At 37.5% G+C, this 19,843-nt stretch overlaps 1 protein-coding gene across 9 annotated transcripts in view; it reads right to left on the minus strand.

Annotated features, from left to right (window-relative positions):
• Positions 1 to 19,843, minus strand: part of PRMT3 (protein arginine methyltransferase 3) — a 67,801-nt gene that overhangs the window by 12,737 nt on the left and 35,221 nt on the right. For 7 of the 9 annotated variants that reach the window (XR_003990880.1, XM_030482001.1, XM_030482000.1 and 4 more), the window contains 2 exons: positions 15,370 to 15,557; positions 11,230 to 11,316 (listed from right to left, as the gene is read on the minus strand). Coding sequence is in view for 8 of the 9 variants with exons in the window: in XM_030482001.1 (XP_030337861.1) it covers positions 11,230 to 11,316; positions 15,370 to 15,557 (275 nt within the window). In the remaining variant the exon portion in view is untranslated. Of the gene's footprint in view, positions 1 to 4,134; positions 4,202 to 4,431; positions 4,462 to 11,229; positions 11,317 to 15,369; positions 15,558 to 19,843 lie in introns of those variants that run through there. The other 2 variants (XM_030482008.1, XM_030482007.1) reach the window with 2 other exon arrangements.

Here is a 19,843-nt window from a genome sequence, read left to right on the forward strand (position 1 = left end):
TAACTGCAAACAACTGATTATAACCTTCCTCTCACAGCATCAGTGTTTTTCTCCAACTCTAGGAAACTTGTCGTTCTGAAGGGTTACAAAAGACAGTTTCTGGAGCACGGCCTTCATATTCACTCAGAGATAGACTATGAAAGGAAAACAAAAAATCAAATATGCTTACAAATCCAGGTAAACTGAATGGCACAAGGCTTTATCATTATGAAATATGTAATCTGAATGACAGCTAAACCGTTCTGGTATTTTTCCTCTCTGGCCTAAATCCAGAACAGATTTCACCAACATGGTGGAGAACACAATGTGTTAAAGCACCTGCGTTTGCTTTTCAGCTAAGGGCACTCCAGAGAAGCCTGGCAAGTTCCAAATTCTGATGTGGGCAAATATTGTTAAAAGTAAGAACCAAAGAGACACTAAGGGAGCTTCATGACAAATGAGCACCAGATGGTGGAAACGGTGACTCTTCCAACCTTATCACTCATTGAGTCCTAACACTCAATGCTAAGAAACTCATTGCCAAGTGAATCACAGCCTTGTCTCCAATATGCCTTTTTGAGTAAAGATTGAGAGGGTTTTGACAAAGTTTTATTGACCCATCAGACTACTTTTATCAATGCACAATCTTTTCTGGACATTAGTCTGAGATCTACTAAGTCATAAAAATATTTTTCAGTCATCAGGTCAATACTGTTGATATGCTTACAAATAAGACCCAGGATATGATTACTGGAGAAAGGAGAACAAGGTGCCAACAACAAAAATCCATTAAAAATTGAGAGAAAAAAACCTGGCTTCCAGAGAAAACAAGACAATCAAGCTACATTTTGGACAGAAAGCTAAAAGCTCCGCACAGACACACCATAGCTAAGGTGGATGCTTTTATTTATGTATTTGGTGGAAGAAGTAACAAAAACACACTAAGCAAATGTCCCCACATTGGCATTTTTATTTTGAGAGGATGAGGTTCAGACTGGAAAGAAACTGTAGTTACAAGGAAAGAAACTGTCCCCTGCTATTTGCTGCCTCTTGTGCTCAGGGAAACAGGATTTGTGCAACTTCTGTAAATGACTACAATAAATATCAACCTTATTTCATACATAATCAAGGGTTTCCTTAACAGAAACAACCTGAAACACTGACTTTGACTATCTAAATTAAGAGGTAGTAAACAGTAATTATTAAACATCACAAAGACTACCTCATGCAGAGCTCCAGGGATTACAGATTTCAAAGGACTACAGAGAACAGGAGCTCTATGCTGATTCATTAAATTCTTTTTCTTACATTCTAAAATGGACAGATGTTCTTCAGTATTGATACTGAAACAATTATTGAGCCAAAAGTAAAAAAAAAAAGACAGACAAATATTCCCACAAAATAAATTCCACAAGTGCCAAAGGATAAACTCTTGTGAACGGCTTCAAGCACATCAAAACCAAAACACAGACTCTGGTGAGCTATGTCAACAGGCAGCTCCAGTCCTGAATAGCTGAACAGAAATTATATGCTTAAAGATAAATGCATCCAGGGGAGAGTTTGAAAGATGTTTTGAAAACTCTTAAGAGCACATACACTGCAATTTCAAAATCTAATGAGCATCTTTACTAATAGATTTTCAAACCAGTTTTGAACCAACTAATAAAAACAAAACACACACGTGGTTTGACCGTTTTTCTTTGCAAAATTGGTTTCGACCATGTAGTTTGTTTTTAATAAACATTTTCAGGCAACCTGCCATCATTTACCAACGCTGCATTTAATATCCAGATAGATAGCTCTTCCCATGTGTCTTACGTCTTTGGGAAAACAAAAAGACTAAGCTGTAAAATTTGTTTAATATTCACAATGGCAGCTATTCCACAAGCCAATCAGAGCTGAGGAAATCTAGAAAGTGAAACTGCACAGATCCTGTTGCTTACACTGTAAAACTAGAAACCAAACCAAAAGTTTAAACCTGCTATTCAACAGAAGTACAGTTATTTGCCTACACCTAGATAATAAACATAAGCTCAAGCGTATCCTAAAGCCTTCCAGTAACTTCAGCCTAAATTAACTGCCTTCTTCCTTTCTTCTTCTTGATTTCACATGGAAGATTTCAGTGACATGGTTTAGTGGTGGTCTTGACAGTCCTGGGCTAATGATTGGACTTGACGATCTTAAAGGTCTTTTCCAATCTAGTTGATTCTAGACTGCGTATGTTCCCCTGCCAATAACATAACACTTCAAAAGGCATTCAATTTATCCAAATTATGCATTATTTTCATGAGTAAATTCCATTTTATTTAATAATTCATTCCACCCATTCCAATACATCTGTGTATGAAACTGATGGTTCAATTGAAAGTTTAATGAAAAGAAAAAGGCTGATGGTCTTCAATGCTAAAACACAGGGGGGGCATGAAGGATTCCAGTGTAGCTTTAAGACCTTTTTGTAGAAAGCAAACACGCAAGGTAGGAACCCAAGAGAAAGGGAGGCCTCAAATTTACACTTAATCTAGAAAACCTCAGTCTAAAGATGAGGTAGGCCTATGTCAAAGAGCAACCTTGTTCTTTACACCTAATTTAATGATTTCTTCGTACCAGGAAAGTTGAGAGCTTCTTACAAGCACCCAAACTTTGATTTAAGCAACCTAGGAACTCAAAGGATAGATCTTTATAGCCTTATTACGATGCTCTGGTTTTATTTATCTAGCACATACTAAGTACAAATGCTAACAATTAATACCTATCACAGTATTTTAAATCCAGGGTGTAGCTTTTTCCATTACAGCTCAGTTTTATAAATATTTTCGTACTCAAACTAGTCAGCTATTCTGGGAGCCACAAACCAACTGATTTTCCAAAAATCAGTCTGTGACACTGAATCTTTAATACAGAAAGAGGGGTTTTTTTGCCATGTCAAAGGCTATATAGTAAAATCTCTGACACCATTTCCTGGGTCTAGAGAAGAGCAACAAAGTGGATAAAGGGTCTAGAAAACAGTCTGATGAGGAACAGCTGAGGGAACTGAGGGCATCTGGAGAAGGCTCGGGGGGACCTTATCACTGTCTACAACTACCTGAAAGGAGGATGGAGCCAGGAGGTGGCTGGTCTCTGCTGCCAAGTAATAAGTGACAGGACAAGAGGAAACAGCCTCAAGCTGCACCAGGGGAGGTTAAGGGCTGGGTATTAGGAACAATTTCTTCACTGAAAGGTGGTCAGGCATTGGAACAGGCTGCTCAAGGTAGTGGTGGAATCACCATCCCTGAAAGTGTTTAAGATGTGCAGATGTGGCCCTTAGAGACAGGTCTTTTGCAACCTGAATGATTCTATGTCACTGGCAAAGTATTGGAGGATACAAAACTGCAACACAGTTCTAGTTATTTCTCTTATCAATGTTTTATGAAATGCTTTACATAAAACATTAAAATTTCTTCTTCTCCATAAAGCAGCAGGAAGTCTTCCTCAAAAGAGCTATTAAAACCTACAATCTCTGACTGCATTAAAAAAGCCTACTTCAATACTCCCAAATAGAAGAGCTAAAACGCCCTAAACCAAATCAACTCCCCACCATTACCCTAAGGTACATTAGTGTAAGCCTTGCACCACTACAGAAATCATCTGGTACCCTACATAAATATCTTGGGACAAGAAAAAAAAAAAAACCAAACACCTACACAAATCAAAGTTGAAATACCTGATGATACAAAACTAGCTTTAACATTGTGGGTTTGGTTAATATTTTCTTTTGAGGAATTTATATCTTCCCTTACCCTCTTAGCTTTTTTAATTTTTATTACTTGGTGGTGGTTTTATCCTGAAACTCACAACACGTATCTTTCATATTTAAGTACATTTCAGTGAAATAATTTTATGAAAGTGAAGTTCAAAACATTTTCCTTTCATTTCACTTTTGAACACTACCACAAATGACAGTGGCTATAACAATCACATGATTCTACTAAAGATGCAATACAAAGATTACAAAAAAATTACAAAAAAAGTAATTTCCAATGTTTACAGCTTGAAGGAAGATTAAGTCCTCCCCTCCTCTTGTAAAATTTAACACATGCAGCTAAGCAGTAAAATATAAGGGAAAAAAAAAAATCTCTTACAAGTGGCATACTAGAAGCAATCACAGACACAAGCGTATTAAAATGGAATACAGGGCTGGCCAGATTTTTATTAAAGGTGGCATCTTCCTTACAAAGAATCAAACCTAGGAAAAAGAAGAACAAATAACACTCCCATGAATTCTAGACAATGTTTTACAACTATGGCATTAGGTGGTTTGTTTGGTTTTTGTTGGTTTTTTTGTTTTGGGTTTTTTTTTTTAAACATTACAATAACAGTTATTTCTTCCACAGCAGTTTTTCTCATCTTTTTGCCCCACCTTTGACAGCTCATTTACAACTTCCCCAATGACTAATCAGCAAGAACTCGAGCCTTCTCTGGAAGGATCTTTCAAGTGCCAGTCTCCTGAATACCATGAAAGAGTATTCATGGTATAGAAAGAGGAGAACAAAAATAATGACTTCTAAACTGGTAATAAATAACTGCGGCTCTAGCCTGACACATGCTCTAGCCTCAAAGGATGTTAAATATTGGGAAACACCACAGAAATATTATTCTTCCCATTCTCCTATAAATTGCCAGGAGAAAAGCAGAGCTATGAGGACAAAAACTCCAAGCCCTGAACAAGGTTTCCGTATTTACCCAGGGAACTAAGAGGGTTAAATAAAGAACTAAGGAAATATTTAGGAATAGACGTACATTACAGAGACTGCAAGGCATTATCCTATACAGGTCAACAAAGAGTTCACTCAACTAAGAAGAAAATATTTCCAAAATTACAACAGCAGCTGCTAATTTCTACCCAATTTTTGCCAAACCCAGGTTTCGATGAAGAGCTCACAAAGTAGCTTAAGGTCTTCATCGATCACTGAGGGTTTCTAAGGTGTTAATGCAAACCTACAAAAACCACCCCCTGTAAATGAAGTACATTCAGTAAGATTCACTTGTCTTTAACATATTTTTCTTCCCTCCCAGCTAAATTATCTTGAGCCTATTTTTCTTCCCCATTTATTCATGTAAAATGTACCAAATATATTAAGATCACAAAAGGCTTTAACATATGTAAAAGATGAATATTAGTGCATATTATTTCAACTCTTCCACTTAGAGCCCTTACTGAAATTGGAAGAGGAGTCTGTATTTTATTCCAAATGTATCTGAATACTAAGGCTTTTTTCTGAAGAAAATGGCTGGCTGTATAAGCAGTATTTTAACAGGATAAAACAAATGAGACTGCTTGACTGCCTGTGAGAACTCATAAGGGCAACCTTGCCAATTCATTTAGGAACAAGGAAATTAAAAATTATCATTATCACTATCACCTACACTGAGTCATTTATCATTCTTGCTCTTTGCTAATATCATGTTCCAACAGTGAGTGGCTACAAGAAATACAATTAGCCAGCTGGCCACAGAAGTGGGAGATAATGTGCTTTTGATGGAGTTTATCCAAGCATGGAGATGGAATGTTTGTCATCCACACAGCAGAGTTGCTGCATTTTTATCACAGGGAAAAGAAACCCATTGCTATTAAAACCCAATGATTTTGTGTTTTAAAGAGACCAAGAATCTGGAGATCACTGTAGAAGAGGTTACCAACAACTAAACAGATCAGAAAGACAAACCCTGCCTTCTAACATGATAAAGTAGTGTTTCATTTAAACAGAAATCAGGCATTTGAGGTGTGCTTAACCATGGTACTCCAAGCCAGATTTCCAATTAGCTTACAAGATTTAGTTTCTCACTTAAGGTTGGAATGAAAGACTTGCATCCTAACGCTTACTGGTGGCTCCCAAATGGAAAATTTGGTATTAAGAAATCAAACTGTCTAACATTTAAGAAAATTTTAAGCAGCAAAGATTTTCCTTAGTCAAAATATTTTTCTCCAGACAACTCAACTTCCTTTTTCCTCCTAAAGGTTTTAATACATCAGTCACGTCCTCTGGTTCATTATCCTTCTTTCACCCCCTTCCTCCCTCCCACTTTTTATACACATCCCCTGCTCTTTGACAAGATCTCCTGGGAGCAATGAAGAGATACCGCTATTTTCCTCCCAGGGGATATTGTTATTCAGCTAGGAAAGATCAACCTTGATGGACTCACAGGGGAAACGCTCACAGACAAAAGAGGAAGTCTGTCAATTGATTTCTACACTGAGGGTAATCACCATTATATTTTATCTCAAAAGCTCACGTAGTGATCAAACTCAGAATACAATTAATGGAATATTTTCCTAGCAGCATCTACTAACTGATATTAGCCAGATGTCTCATTAAAATCAGCAGCGACAAACCCTAGCTCTTTCTTAGGAAAATGCTTTTGCAGGCCAATTGAATTTATTTTTGGCCATTATCTTTTGTAAGACTGAAATCAAGGCAACTTGCCCTAGAAGTGCTTTGAAACAATTTCATATAATGATTCCATGCAACCATTTCATGCTTTGAAAACCTTCAATCTTTGAAAGCTAAAATAATGATACATAAACTTACTGCTAACAATACTGTTTTGTGTAAACCACAAGAGCAATAAAGGAAAAGTCAACAGGAAGAATATATGCTCTACATAAAGCCTTGACACCCCCTGCCAATAACTCCTAAGCACCACATAAGGTCATACTTAAAATGCTTATTTTCACTCAATCTTTCCATATTTCTCGGGTTTGTTAGCAATTTTTTTTTCTTGAAGACTTATTTATTTGAACACCTGGAAGAAAAAACCTATTTATTTGGAGCATTAAGCACCTTTTTGTTGTTGTTGTTGTTAAGGATATGACTTAATAAATGCATTACAGGATCATCTTCACTACCCTCAGGATACACCTACAGAGAGACATGAGGCTGATGTTATGACTTAATTACTTTGATAGGATGGGGTTTTTTGATCATACAAAAGTATAAGAGCAATTTAAAATATTTTACAGATGGAAGGGCAGACAAATCAGGTATGAGCCAATTAACACTATGCTCTTATGGTTTGGGAATTGCATAGTTCTGTTTCGTGCAACCTCATCACTAATTCTGGGCATTTATGTCCTTACTCCCTTTATCTAAAACCAGAAAACAGTTATCCTGTCGTCTACTGAACTGCATGGTTTTCAAACAACTTCTTGTACAATTAAATGGCACTCTCATGCAACCAGATAATTAGTCAAGGGGTCAGAAGAGCAAGAATTGTGATATCTTGAAAGAAGAGAAGTATCTATTTCGGCATTTGCATTATCAATTTTCAGGAAGTAAAAGGTTTGCACTACAAAGAGACAAAACAAAATAGACAGAAAAAAAAAATAAAATCCAAAGATGAGAAAAAGGTGGGTGACAAGTTCCAAAGGTCAGCCTTGAGATTAGGCTAGTCTTTCTCTGCTCCTTCCAGCAAAAGAATAGAAAAAAAAGCTCTGTTCCTAACTCTCCCAGGTGAAGTTTTCCCACAGTCTTTATGAAATCCTCTCAGAAGTGTTCACCAGAACAATTCACAAGAACAGAAATAAAGTATGTGGAAATCAAGAAGAGGTCAACTTCTCTGCTGAGACTAATTTGAAAAGTCAACTGAAAGTCATGGCTCCTTTGTTTTCTAATGCTGCTATCAAAGTAGCTTTAGATGAAGGAGCAAAGAAGCACTGGGAATCAGACTTGATGATTCTTATGGGTCCCTTCCAACTTCAGATATTCTATGATTCTAAAAGAAAAAACTCAACCAAACCCCAAAACAAAACCAAAAAAATCCCAAAGTGACTGAGGCAAAAATAAGGTCAGATTTTAGTTATTCACCATCTTACCACAGAAATGATAAGTGCAGCTTCTCCTGTCTGAGAGATCCTGAGGGTGTTCCAAGCCATAATCAAGGCAAATGTGGTAATGAGTTGGTAAAAAGACTGCATTATGGCTCTGATTCCTGTCAGCTTTTACAACATACCACGCTGTCACCACAGATGTGCAAACAGGTTGATGGGAGGAAGCAACAGACCCCAATATGGCTAATGCCTCCAGAGCTGTCAGCTGAACATTCAGCTCGTCAACAATGAACATTATGTTGTAGACTCCAACTAGATGAGACCACAACTCTTTTGTCCCACCACCACCATGCACCTAAGCTTTCCACTTGTGTGGGTTTGAAGGACAGACCACTTAACAGAAGGAGTGTTATATCTGATGATAACACTGGTTGAAGTTAGCTTTGCTATTGAAGGCAACACTAGGAATGAGACAACCAAATCTGTTTTCACTCTGTTATGGCACAGAAAGGGCTGAGAAAAAGCTGCTTTGAAACAAACTTTTGGTTGCAAGCTAAAAAAGCCTGATATATACAAGTATAACATTTCAAAAATTTTTTTTTTTATAAAATACTTTGTAAATAAAGCAAAATTATTTTTAAATGTTCATTTTTTAAAAAAGGCAAAAATCAGCACAGACATGTATCAAAAGCTAGAATTTTGGGAAATAAAACCAGCTTACTCTTTTTGTGCCAGTAGAACAATTAAACATGGATGCAAACAAGAAATACATCAAATGTTATTTTCAAAGGACAAATTGCAATCTTAAAGCATCTCCTAAAAACCTCAATATAAATAATGGGCTTTTATTGTTCATTTACTGCAAGGTTAGGCAGCCTGATATGACGGATGAACTGTCAACTCCCAACTAAACTTCTCCAATCCATCAAAGAAAGAGTGGAAATTTCACTCGAAGTGTCAATAAACCTAAATGATGAAGTGCAAAATACTTCACAGAGTTCTGATCATTTTTTACGACCTGCATTCACCGCAAAATTGCAGAAACATTATTTTTCCCTCACTTCCCTCCCCTTCTCCCTGCAAGGTGCACATCTTGATTTATAAGTCAATGAATGATACCACAGATTCACAGAACACAAATGAAGTTTATGTAAAGGTCTAATGTTAGGAAAAATGACGTTTACAAAAGAATTTCTTTTACTTTACCCAAAAACCCAAAAGATCGCCAAGATTTTGTAAAGATTCCTGTTTAACTAATCAGTTATTCAAAAGTAGCTACATTAAGAAAATTAACCCAGGGCTGCAACTGGAGCTTGATCTGCAATCAAAGCTGACCCTGCCCTGACGTAACTAGAATGATTTCATGATAACTAACACCAAGAGATACACAGCAGCATGAGCTAGCACACAGACCCATCAAAAACCAGGTATTATGTTGTTTGATGTAGGTATCCAAGATTGTAACATGTAACTAATTACATTATATAGCAACATGGTGTCCCTGCCCATGGGAGGGGGGTTAGAACTAGATGATCTTAACGTCCTTTCCAACCCTAACTATTCTATGATTCTATATTCTTTGCATTCGTATGAGAGGAAGCCTGCATTTCTTCTTCATATACACATGCAAAAGCCAAATAAACCAGTTGTAGCAGACTTATCACAATATATTAAACATTAGCTACCAGTTACCCCTTTGGACTTGATTCTGTGACATGCTGTGGCATTAAACTAAGCATGAAGCTCTCAGCTGAAGTATCACAAAACCCTAGACTACAAAAATTTGTAGGAAGATCTCAGAGCCTAACACCTTTTATCAAATTTGATGAGGACAATTGAATGAATTGGTAGAAAGCATTTATAATTGATGTTGAATGTAAAAGCATATTAGAGCAATCATAAAATCTGTAAAAATTAGGTCATCCTGCCTTTGCTTATCATTTAGTGTTTAAAAACTCAATGCATTACTTTAATCTAAACATCCAGACTTTCTCGTCCGTACCTCATCTTTATCACAACTGCCCTGCCTAACGGTAACAATACAAAAATCCTTCCATTTGATTCTTTTCTTCTCTATTCCAACAAAAAAAGCAAGCTGTGCATCTTAAGTCAAATCAAAAAGGAATCCTCACATGGGTACCCATCTAAACACTTCTAAATACACATCTACAACAAATACACATCTAAACACTTACAAATATTTATGTTGGAATACTTTATTTGTTTTTGCTTTAAACACATTCATAACATCTTTATTTCAGAACTCACCCCCCCACCCCCGAAGTATGCTAAATAAAAATATTTAGGTATCTTCATTGACTTAAGCTTCAAAAATGGAACCTAAGCCACACGACTTAAATTGCATGGGCCTTCTCAGAAAAAACAACAGGGGACATTTTTCATTAATCCAAAACCCAGCGTTTCTCTGTTTTCTCCTAACTACCAGATATTGAATGACCAAGAAAAAAAAGCTGCAAAATGAATGTGCATTTATGTAAATTCATACTGAACAATGTAGGCACAACTTCTCTGAAGTGTTTGAAAGATGCCCTTGTGCTGAGTTTTCATTTAATTTTAATGCCCAGACTGAAAACTTTTTCCTTTTCTTCCATTTCATATTGACTAGTGTTTGATAGACAAATAATTGATCACAGCCTCAGATTTGCTCCGGATTCTTCATTCAATTTAATGCAACACTGTAATACTTGCCTTGAAACCTTCATTTCCACAGTATGGAGGTGTACTGTAATACTGTCTGTAATTCTAAGATGAATAAGCTTGTATTTACTGCAATTAGAACTCTGCTCCCATCAAATTTCACAGCCTTTCTAGAATTAGCGTTCTTTTGAACATAAGTCATATTAACTGACATCAAGTAAAAATACTAACTTGCATGAAATAAATAAAATAGATGCAGTAAACCCTCTGGTTATCAGATTCAGATTCTAATGCTCTGTTTGTTCCCCCTCAATCTTCACATGTAAAGTTCATCAACTTCCCCATTTAAAAAATGGTGTTTGCCATGGGAGCTGGTAAATGTTTATTGCATGAGCTATAGTCTACCTTGCTCTTATGTTGTTTTTCACTTTTTACCAAACACAGAAAAGTTCTTCTGAGAATAGTGCCTGTGTCATTCTTGAGCACAGTGGTTAACAAGATGTCTGAACAGAAACCTCTTCTTTCAGAAAATGGACTAGAGAACAAAACAGAATGACCCCACTGCTAAAGCTCCTCATCTCTCCCTTTCCTCATCTACCTGTATTATACTGTAATGTTACTACTGGAGTTTTACATCTATCTCTCTTTACATGAAGAGCCCATTTGACACCTCTGTACTGTGGAAATGAAGGTTTCAAGGCAAGGACTGATCATAACTTAAGCATAATTAATGCGCTATTAGTGCAATGTGATACTGACCATATATGAAGAAACTAAAATTGTCTTACCGTACACTTTGTGCTCGTTGTGATGGTCAGAGTGAAATCTGAAGAGAATTCTAAGTCTGGAGTGGATGCAGTATTACAGTCAATATGCTGTTGAAGGAAGTAATACAATTCTGTAAGTGCTAAATTTAAGATCTTCCTTTGGATGAAGGTTGCTCCCACAATGAGACAACTTTTTGACGGCAATACTAATTCAGCTCTCCAAAAATGGGAAGAGGCTTAAAACCCACTTAATCCTGTCTGCACACTGACAACCTAATACTCCTCTTCCCAAAACGTCAAAACTAACAGACACTTTGACTAGTAGCACTATGGAACTAGGTGTAGTAGCTCACTTCGTTCAAGAAAATTGCTCTCGATGACAGCTGCCCATTGGTAAGATCAAGTAGCATTCACAGGCATCTTCACTTGTTTTACTCCTTGTTCATATAGCCACATGGCAGACTACAGTATCAGAAGTGATACAGGTTCAATCTGGGCTTTTTTTCATTTGCCAGGTTAATGTAGTATTGATCATGGAACAATTCAAAGAGACCTCTGGAAATCACAGTCTAAAGCAGGGTCAGCTAGAGCAGGTTGTTCAGGACCATGTCCAAATAGCTCCTGAACATCTCCAAGGACAGAGACTCCACAACTTCTCTGGGTAACCTGTGCCACATTATTCAATTGCCCTCACAGTAAAATACCATTTCCAAAATATCTTTCAACACAACCGCCTGTAGTTCAACTTGTGCCCCTTGTTTCTTGTCCTGCCCCTGAGAATCACTGAGAAGAATCTGGCTCCACCTTCTCTACTTCCCACCACCACAAGACATTTATACACACTGATAAGGTCCTTCCACTCCAGCAGGTTGCTCCAAGCCCTGTCCAACCTGGCCTTGAACACTGCCAAGGATGGGGCAGCCACAGCTTCTCTGGGTAACCTGTGCCAATGTCTCACCACCCTCACAGGGAAGAACTTCTTCCTAAGATCTCATCTCAATCTCCCCTCTGTCAGTTTAAAGCCATTCCCCCTTGTCCTGTCACTACATGCCCCTGCCAAACCCCCTTTCCAGGTTTCTTGTAGCCCCTTTAGGCACTGGAAGCTGCTCTCAGATCTTCTGGAATCCTTCTATTCTCCAGGCTGAAGAAGCCCGGCTCTCTCAGCCTGTCAAACTCTTCTGCTTTGCTATTTTGAATTTAACACAAAAACATACCATATCCAGGATAACAACGGTAACATTGCAGCATGCATTTCAATATTCTAATTTTTTAGCATATATATATATATATAAAATCAGAGTTTGTAAAGAGCAATAAGCTTCTGTTTTCAGTTGTTCATAAAAATTACACCACAATTTTTTTCACTGTATGACATTCTTTAGTTTATGTACTCAGTTAAAATCATAGAATCATAGAATAGTTAGGGTTGGAAAGGACCTTAAGATCATCTAGTTCCAACCCCTGCCACGGGCAGGGACATGTCACCCTAAACCATGTCGCCCAACGCGGCCTTGAACATTGCCAGGGATGGAGCATTTACTACTTCTTTGGGCAGCCTGTTCCAGTGCCTCACCACCCTTACAGTAAAGAACTTCTTCCTTATATCTAACCTGAACCCATTGAACCCATTCCCCTTTGTCCTATCGCTACAGTCCCTGATGAAGAGTTCCTCTCCAGCATCCCTGTAGGCTCCCCTCAGATATTGGAAGGCTGACGCTTTATCCAAGAATGCCATATAATGCTGAAGCTAAATATCATAACCATTATTAATAAATATGTCTTGATGCTGCTTTGTCTTTCTTTCAGCAAAGTTTTGCTTCCTGAGAAGTTACATTATAAACTATATAAAACAAGCAGCAGCTAATCTGAGCAAACACACTGAAATTTCTCCTGTAATAATCCTATGATAAATTGGAACCTTTTTAAACTTTCTCTTAAAAATATAATCCATTTGCTTTGTGGAATGGCTATTGATTAAAACAATTTACCTATAATGCCACTTTGCCCTACTCATTAATTTTACTACTTAGTGCTGTAACTTCAGCAAACAAGCTCATACATTGACTTTAGGTTATTTTAAAAACTGTGACTGCTACCCAGGAACAAAGGAGTATAAAAGCATTAAGCATCAAAGTGATGGAAAATGCTGCACGATGACACAATTTGCGAATCACATACACTTGAGCTGGACAGTGACTGCTCATGATGGTACATATTAGAAAGGGGCATGTATTATTAGCTTACAGACTGCATTTGGCACATTAAACTAGTTATCAACATTTTCCAGGTGAAGATGTTGTTTATTTGTTTGCTTAACAAGCAGATAGAGCTTAACTCATCCCTGCAGCTGTTTATTTCAAGTATGATATATGTTCTTCATTTTCTGTATACCAAACTTGACCTATTGCAAGAAGTATTCAACTTCACTTCCACTTGAATCAGAACATGTAAAATGTTATCAAAATGGCAGATGAGAAAGGTGCTTATGCCTCACTCATTGCACAAACCTGTCAGATGGCTAACAATTACAGCCTCAGACTCTTCATAGAATCATGAAATGGTTTGGGTTGGAAGGGACCTTAAAGATCATCCAGTTCCATCCCCCTGCCATGGGGAGGGACACCTTCCACTAGACCACGTTGCTCCAAGCCCTGTCCAGCCTCGCCTTGAACACTGCCAGGGATGGGGCAGCCACAGCTTCTCTGGGCAACCTGTGCCAGCACCTCAGCACCCTCACAGGGAAGAACTTCTGCCTTTTATCTGATCTAAATCTCCCCTATCAGGTTAAAGCCATTCCCCCTTTTCCTGTCACTATTTGCTCTTCTTGATCTCCGTTTTGTCTGTACCTCTGTTTTGTGCACATTCATTCACTAAAGGTGGAATTTACCTTCCTTATAATGACAGGTCTGCAAAATATATTCCAACAACTGACTTGATCACTCGACCCTCTCCTTACACTCAAGGAAAACAGACACTTGTAAGCCTTAAGTCACACAACTTATTACAGGTGTCCTGTAAAAAAAGGAAGCAAAGATGCCTAAGAAGGTCAAAGTAGTTATTCAAGTTAAAGAAGTATTTAGTCTCAGCACTTCTTCTATTTGAATGCCCAATTAAAAAAAAGAAATTAATACTTTAAAATCTTCTCTATAATCAAATTATAGACAAGAAAAGCTTAAACAATAACTTGTGTCAGGATATACTTACAACAAAACTGCACTTGACCTATTACTGCTTTTGTGGGCAGGACTGACAACTGACCACAGCAAGTAGTTTCTATGCTGGAAGAGACCTCAGTAATGGTTTCAAGTTCAGTGATAAATTATATGAATTTATTTTCTTCTACATTAAAATAACATAGGAATGAATTTAAATAGAAATTACCTCTTTACTAAACAGGTAATTCCCATTGAAGGAAGGTCAGTAATGCCTTAAGTGTATTACAATAAAAAAGTAACTGTATGAACAATAATAAGAATACCTGTGGCAGAAAATCTTGGTTTATAATAGTCCTTCTTTCAATTTTATCTGACCTGTTCCAATTATTACTAATCACAAAGTTCATCAGAATTGCAATCTAGCCAGTGTTTTGGAATTATATCTCATCATGTAGGTGTTCTCTCATATGAAGCACTATCAACTTCGCTGCTATTCCCCATGACAAAGCTGCTATAAAAAAAAAAAAGACACCACAGAAAAGCAAGCATGAAATTAATTCATTTAGTATTGCAGAAATTAATGTTGCATTTTCAGACATGGTTGTTCTATTGGATGAAGCTATGCAACTCAGCACACAAACTGAATTGAAAAGGGAAGCAAAGTAGAAGAAAACTCTTCATTCCATGTTGTGGAGGGTTTTGTTGGTATAGTTTAAATTCCAGATACACAACTTGTAACTTAAATACAAGTTTGGGTTTGGATAGAAGAAAATGTAAAACAGAACAATCTAAATATGGGAATACTACTTTATTAAGAGCTCAAAATCGCTAAAAAAAAAAAAGGCAATTAATATGAGTCCTCTAGTCTTAACACCAAGAACCTTATTGCATTTGTAGCATTTTGAAGATGCCAAAGTTTATGTGTGCATGTGTATTTTTTTATCCTCTCCTCTGTAAAAAGAGGAAACTTCTAATCTGCCTTCTACACATTTAAGAAGTATGGTACCTTAATGACACTAGCTGTAGATATCAGTGTGTTTGGATCCAGCACTTCCACAACAGCTTCTGGAATTACAGCCTTCTTCATGCAAGACATGTCAAAGCCATATACATCTTCCCAGAAAAGTAGCTTGTCCGCATGTTTCTTCATATCTCCAACAGCTACTAGACTAATGGTGCACATGTCAGGATAAACTGCAACAAAAGAAACAGATTAGTGATTTTTTTATTTCATATGTGGATAAAGAGGACCTTTTCTTCTTTCTTTTTCTTTTCTCTGAGTAACATCTTCAAAGAACAAATAATTTTTCTCAGCTCTTGGACAAGACACTTTCTGCTACTTTATTTTCTGGAGTCCCATTTGTCCATGGAAGAGACTAGAAACTTAGTTTTCCCACAGTACTCAAGTATTTCCTGTTCATGACAAAAGATTTTTGTAGTTGAATCCCACTGCTAGGAGTCGAGTGGAAACTTGATGTCTGAAGAAAGTAACTTAGAACATACTATTCTGGCTTATATATGGAGACTGACCTAAAATGTGTTTAATAACTGTAGACCCAAAGGAAAATTCAGGTGAGGGCTTTGCAATAACAAGAAGCCTCTGTGAAAATACCCTATTTCCAGAAAAGACCAAAACTCACTCAAGAGTTTTATTCCCGTTTCTTACCAGCTCTGGCTGGTACTTGCCTTACAATCTAAAAAATTATTTTTGAGTACTGGAAAAGATTAACGACTCTTCTATCTACATCTGAAGAATATGGAAGTGACCCAACAGAGAGAGAACATCTTCCTTGTTGATTCCCCCCACAGCTTTAGGATGACAGCTATCATTCTTATGCTATCTTCACACTTCCCTTCTCCCAAGAATACCTTCAGATCAAGTACTCTTTACAGCTTTTCCAAATAGCAGTGCAAGACTGACATTTGCCTTTTTGACTGCTGCCTACAGCAAAGCCAGTCAATCTCTTAGCAATCTCTATCCACTGCTGATTGGAAAAGACACAAAGAACAGCGGCTATGAACATGGCTGTCTACAGCGCTATCAAACAGTAAGAGAAGCCCAATTTATATTCAGCTAGTTTCTTTCCACAAAGAAACTCCAATGTTTTGGTTATAGAGTTTTAAAGCCTCTAAAAGCCACATACATTGAATTCCTGAGCTGGCTTCAGAGCAAAATGCCTACTAATAAACACTTTATTTTTTTATTGATACATGAATGTGTCAGTGTTAATAAAACTGAAGCTAAGTTTCTCTTTTTCTCCACAAAATCTGATGAACTGTAAAATTAATCTTGTCTTCAGCACTGCTTGAAACTGTAGCTTATCAAAATGAGTATGGAGAAATCATTGGTATAGCATGGTAAGTCAGAAAAACAGTATTTTTTTGCCTTGTAAAATGCTGAAGATAGAAGCGGAAAATTGAAATTAGAACTTTCATATAGTGAGAGTAGTTTTAGGAAATAAGATCACATATATTAATGATAAAGAGTCTTGTCTAAAGCAGCTTTTTTCTTTTCATATGAAGACATTAAAGTAAGAAATCTACATTTAGAATGACTAGTTTATACAAAATACAAACACAGTTATTTTTCTCACTTTCTGTTTAAAACAGAATAAATGAAGAAATACCAGCAAGCTTAAATTGGAATCCCATTGGTAAGCTACCATCACCCTTACTTTGCAGACAAGGGATTCAGAGCAGGTTTCTCCAGGAACAGCCTACAATTAACTTGGCAATAAAAAGGCAGTCTGATGAGAATGGAAACAGGAAGGCATTCAAACTGCCTTGTCTGAAACAAATAATTTGGTTCCAGCACACCTGACAGTTGCCACACACACAAAGATTCAACATCTGATGGTAGGAGTATTTGCAAGTAATTTCTGGAGCCATCAATAAGGAATTTCCATTTCTTGAAGATTTGATGTTGCTGTTTAGTAGTGTGACAACTGCATTCAATTTGGCTTTACTTCCCAGCATCCCAAACCTCCAAGAGCCACCACTGATGCTCCAAAAATTCAAAGACAGTGTGAAGCAAGACAACAAAAGCAAGACTACAAGCCTTTGGGGGAATATTTTTCAGGGAAGTGCTCTTCAAAAGGATGCCAGGGGTTTGGTGAGAAGAGCAATGCAAAGAGATTGGAAGTCCCTAGTTATAGCATACACTTACAGGAGCATGCTGGCATCACTGCAAATGAAAAGAAAACCACAGCAAAAAGTAATCAACTACTTTATAACCTTCCCTCCTCTGACTAGCCCACATTTCTGGGACATTCTGTTAATAGGAAGAAGCTTACCACATCTATCAAGCATGAAATACTTCAGTGGGACAATAATAATCTTTAATTAAATCTCTTCGTCCACACAGCAAATCGTTACATCAGCAGTGGAACTCATGATTGATTACATATCAAATATCATTATATACATTGTATGCAAAGTGCTTAACAAGAAGCAAAAATGTAAATACTAATGCTCTAATCTAAGCTGCATTTTTAGTTTAGCCCATCAAAATAACAACAAAGAAGTGGACACTGCCTGTTCAGAATCCACAAGAAGAAACCTGTGTTCCACCAACAGCAAGAAACTAGAGTGATACATTAACTTCCAAATTTACCTAACCTATGTCCAGAAGCATATGCTATATTGAGGTTTGAGTGGAAACATAAGCATGTTATCTAAATATCAGCCTAAATCACCTAAACACTTCAGTTTTGAAAATGTTTAAAAGCATCTGCTTAAAAAACTGCATTTGCCATTTCACCCACTACCCTTCACCCCCTTGGAAATCCTCTGCTCTTTCTGCAACCCTGCAACACTTGCCTGGGCAATCCTGACAGACTTACTATTTTTTATCTCATTAAGCCCATAATTTAATAATTATTCCTTCTCACAGGTGAAATGAACAAAATGCCAATTGGACAAAAAGCGCACAGTCCTCAATGCTCCCACAGATTCATCGTTTTGACCATCTGTGTCCTTCTCGAATCAGTGCCCAGAAGTCATCTGTCACTAGGAACAGCTCACGTGGTGAACAGAATACAATGGGAAATCCTTTATCCCTTAGCAATGCCTCACAAACTTCACGATGCTGAAGGGTAAGGCAGCAATCCTACAGGGATATGGAAATTATTCCAAGTGAATACCATCATCATTTCAACGTGATCAAGCAAACAGCATTACGTTTTGAATGACGCCTTCCTTACCTATGTCATCCCTCACTAATGTGCGCTGCGCTTAAGTGTATGCAAAAATCTATACTCAAGCAAGTAACAGCTCTAAAGAATAAACAGATGGGTCGTGGGCAGCAAGAATTTTGTTCCCAAATAAAGCTATTATACACTGTACACATCACCCTAGACAGTTTGGCATAATTCACTTCAGCTGGCCAATAGGCTCAGTTGAAGTAATGACGACATGACTGACTGAACACAAAGTTACACGTTTGGATTCTATTCCCAGCTCAATCACTCAAAGATCTGGCCAAATCACAGCTGCTTCTATTGCTTTTTTTCAGCTTTCAAACAGTCCCAGTAATAATGATCTTGGCTCAATAGTACAAAGTGGCTCCAGACAAAGTTAAGCTTTATGGCAGACTCAGGAGTTTCTCTGGTAAGGCTTCACCTGGGAATGAGCTCTTAGTTTTGGCTCACCTAAACGTGGATATGCCCACAGTTCTGCTGCTATTCATCCACACTGCAGAAGTGTCTGTCTTGCTAAGCTAATTGCTGAGCAACTTTCTCAGTAATATTAGGCACAGCCATTTACCTGCTACACAAGCTGGCAGGGGAGCAGTAACTGTGGGCATCTTAAGGAAACAGCATTCCATCTAAAATCTGGCCATACCAACCTGTGACTGTACAACACTGTATCCTTTGAAGAGTCAAATAAGATCCCAACACATTCCCAAAGCACAAAGGATATGTGTACTGCAGAATCAGCATACCCTGTCTTTCAAAGGAAACTTTGGGAGGCACAAGCCACTAGCAAGCTTACCAACAATACAAACAGAAAACAAGATTCTATTGCAGTTTCAATAGAGGTCACAAATCTCTGGCCCTTTTCAGAAAGCTCTGGAAATAGTAGCTAAATATAAAAAGATTCCTTACAATTTTAGGGAATGTCCCCAGACCTAATCATATTGCAACGTAAAATATTCAGCATATACTTATACAGAGCATAGAACAACTGTGTTCCAGATCTGCTGACTATTCTAAATTGCTGAAAACAAAAAAAGCTCTTCTTCTGTCATGTTGTTCAAGTGGCTTCTAAATATTTCAACACATGAACAGTAATCTCTTGCTGATATATTCAGCTTTGTGACCAAATGTTGAACCACTGCATAAACACCCTTTTTTTCTGCTGCACTCTGTAGCATACAAAGCTCGCTGCAACCAGAGAAGCACTGCAGCGAGCGCTGTTACATAGTCATTAATCCAATCATTAAGTCAGTGTAGTGAAACTAACTATGTGCATGGTTAGCA

Source organism: Strigops habroptila, chromosome 4 (genome assembly GCF_004027225.2).
Source record: "Strigops habroptila isolate Jane chromosome 4, bStrHab1.2.pri, whole genome shotgun sequence".
Classification (NCBI taxonomy): Eukaryota; Metazoa; Chordata; class Aves; order Psittaciformes; family Psittacidae; genus Strigops; species Strigops habroptila.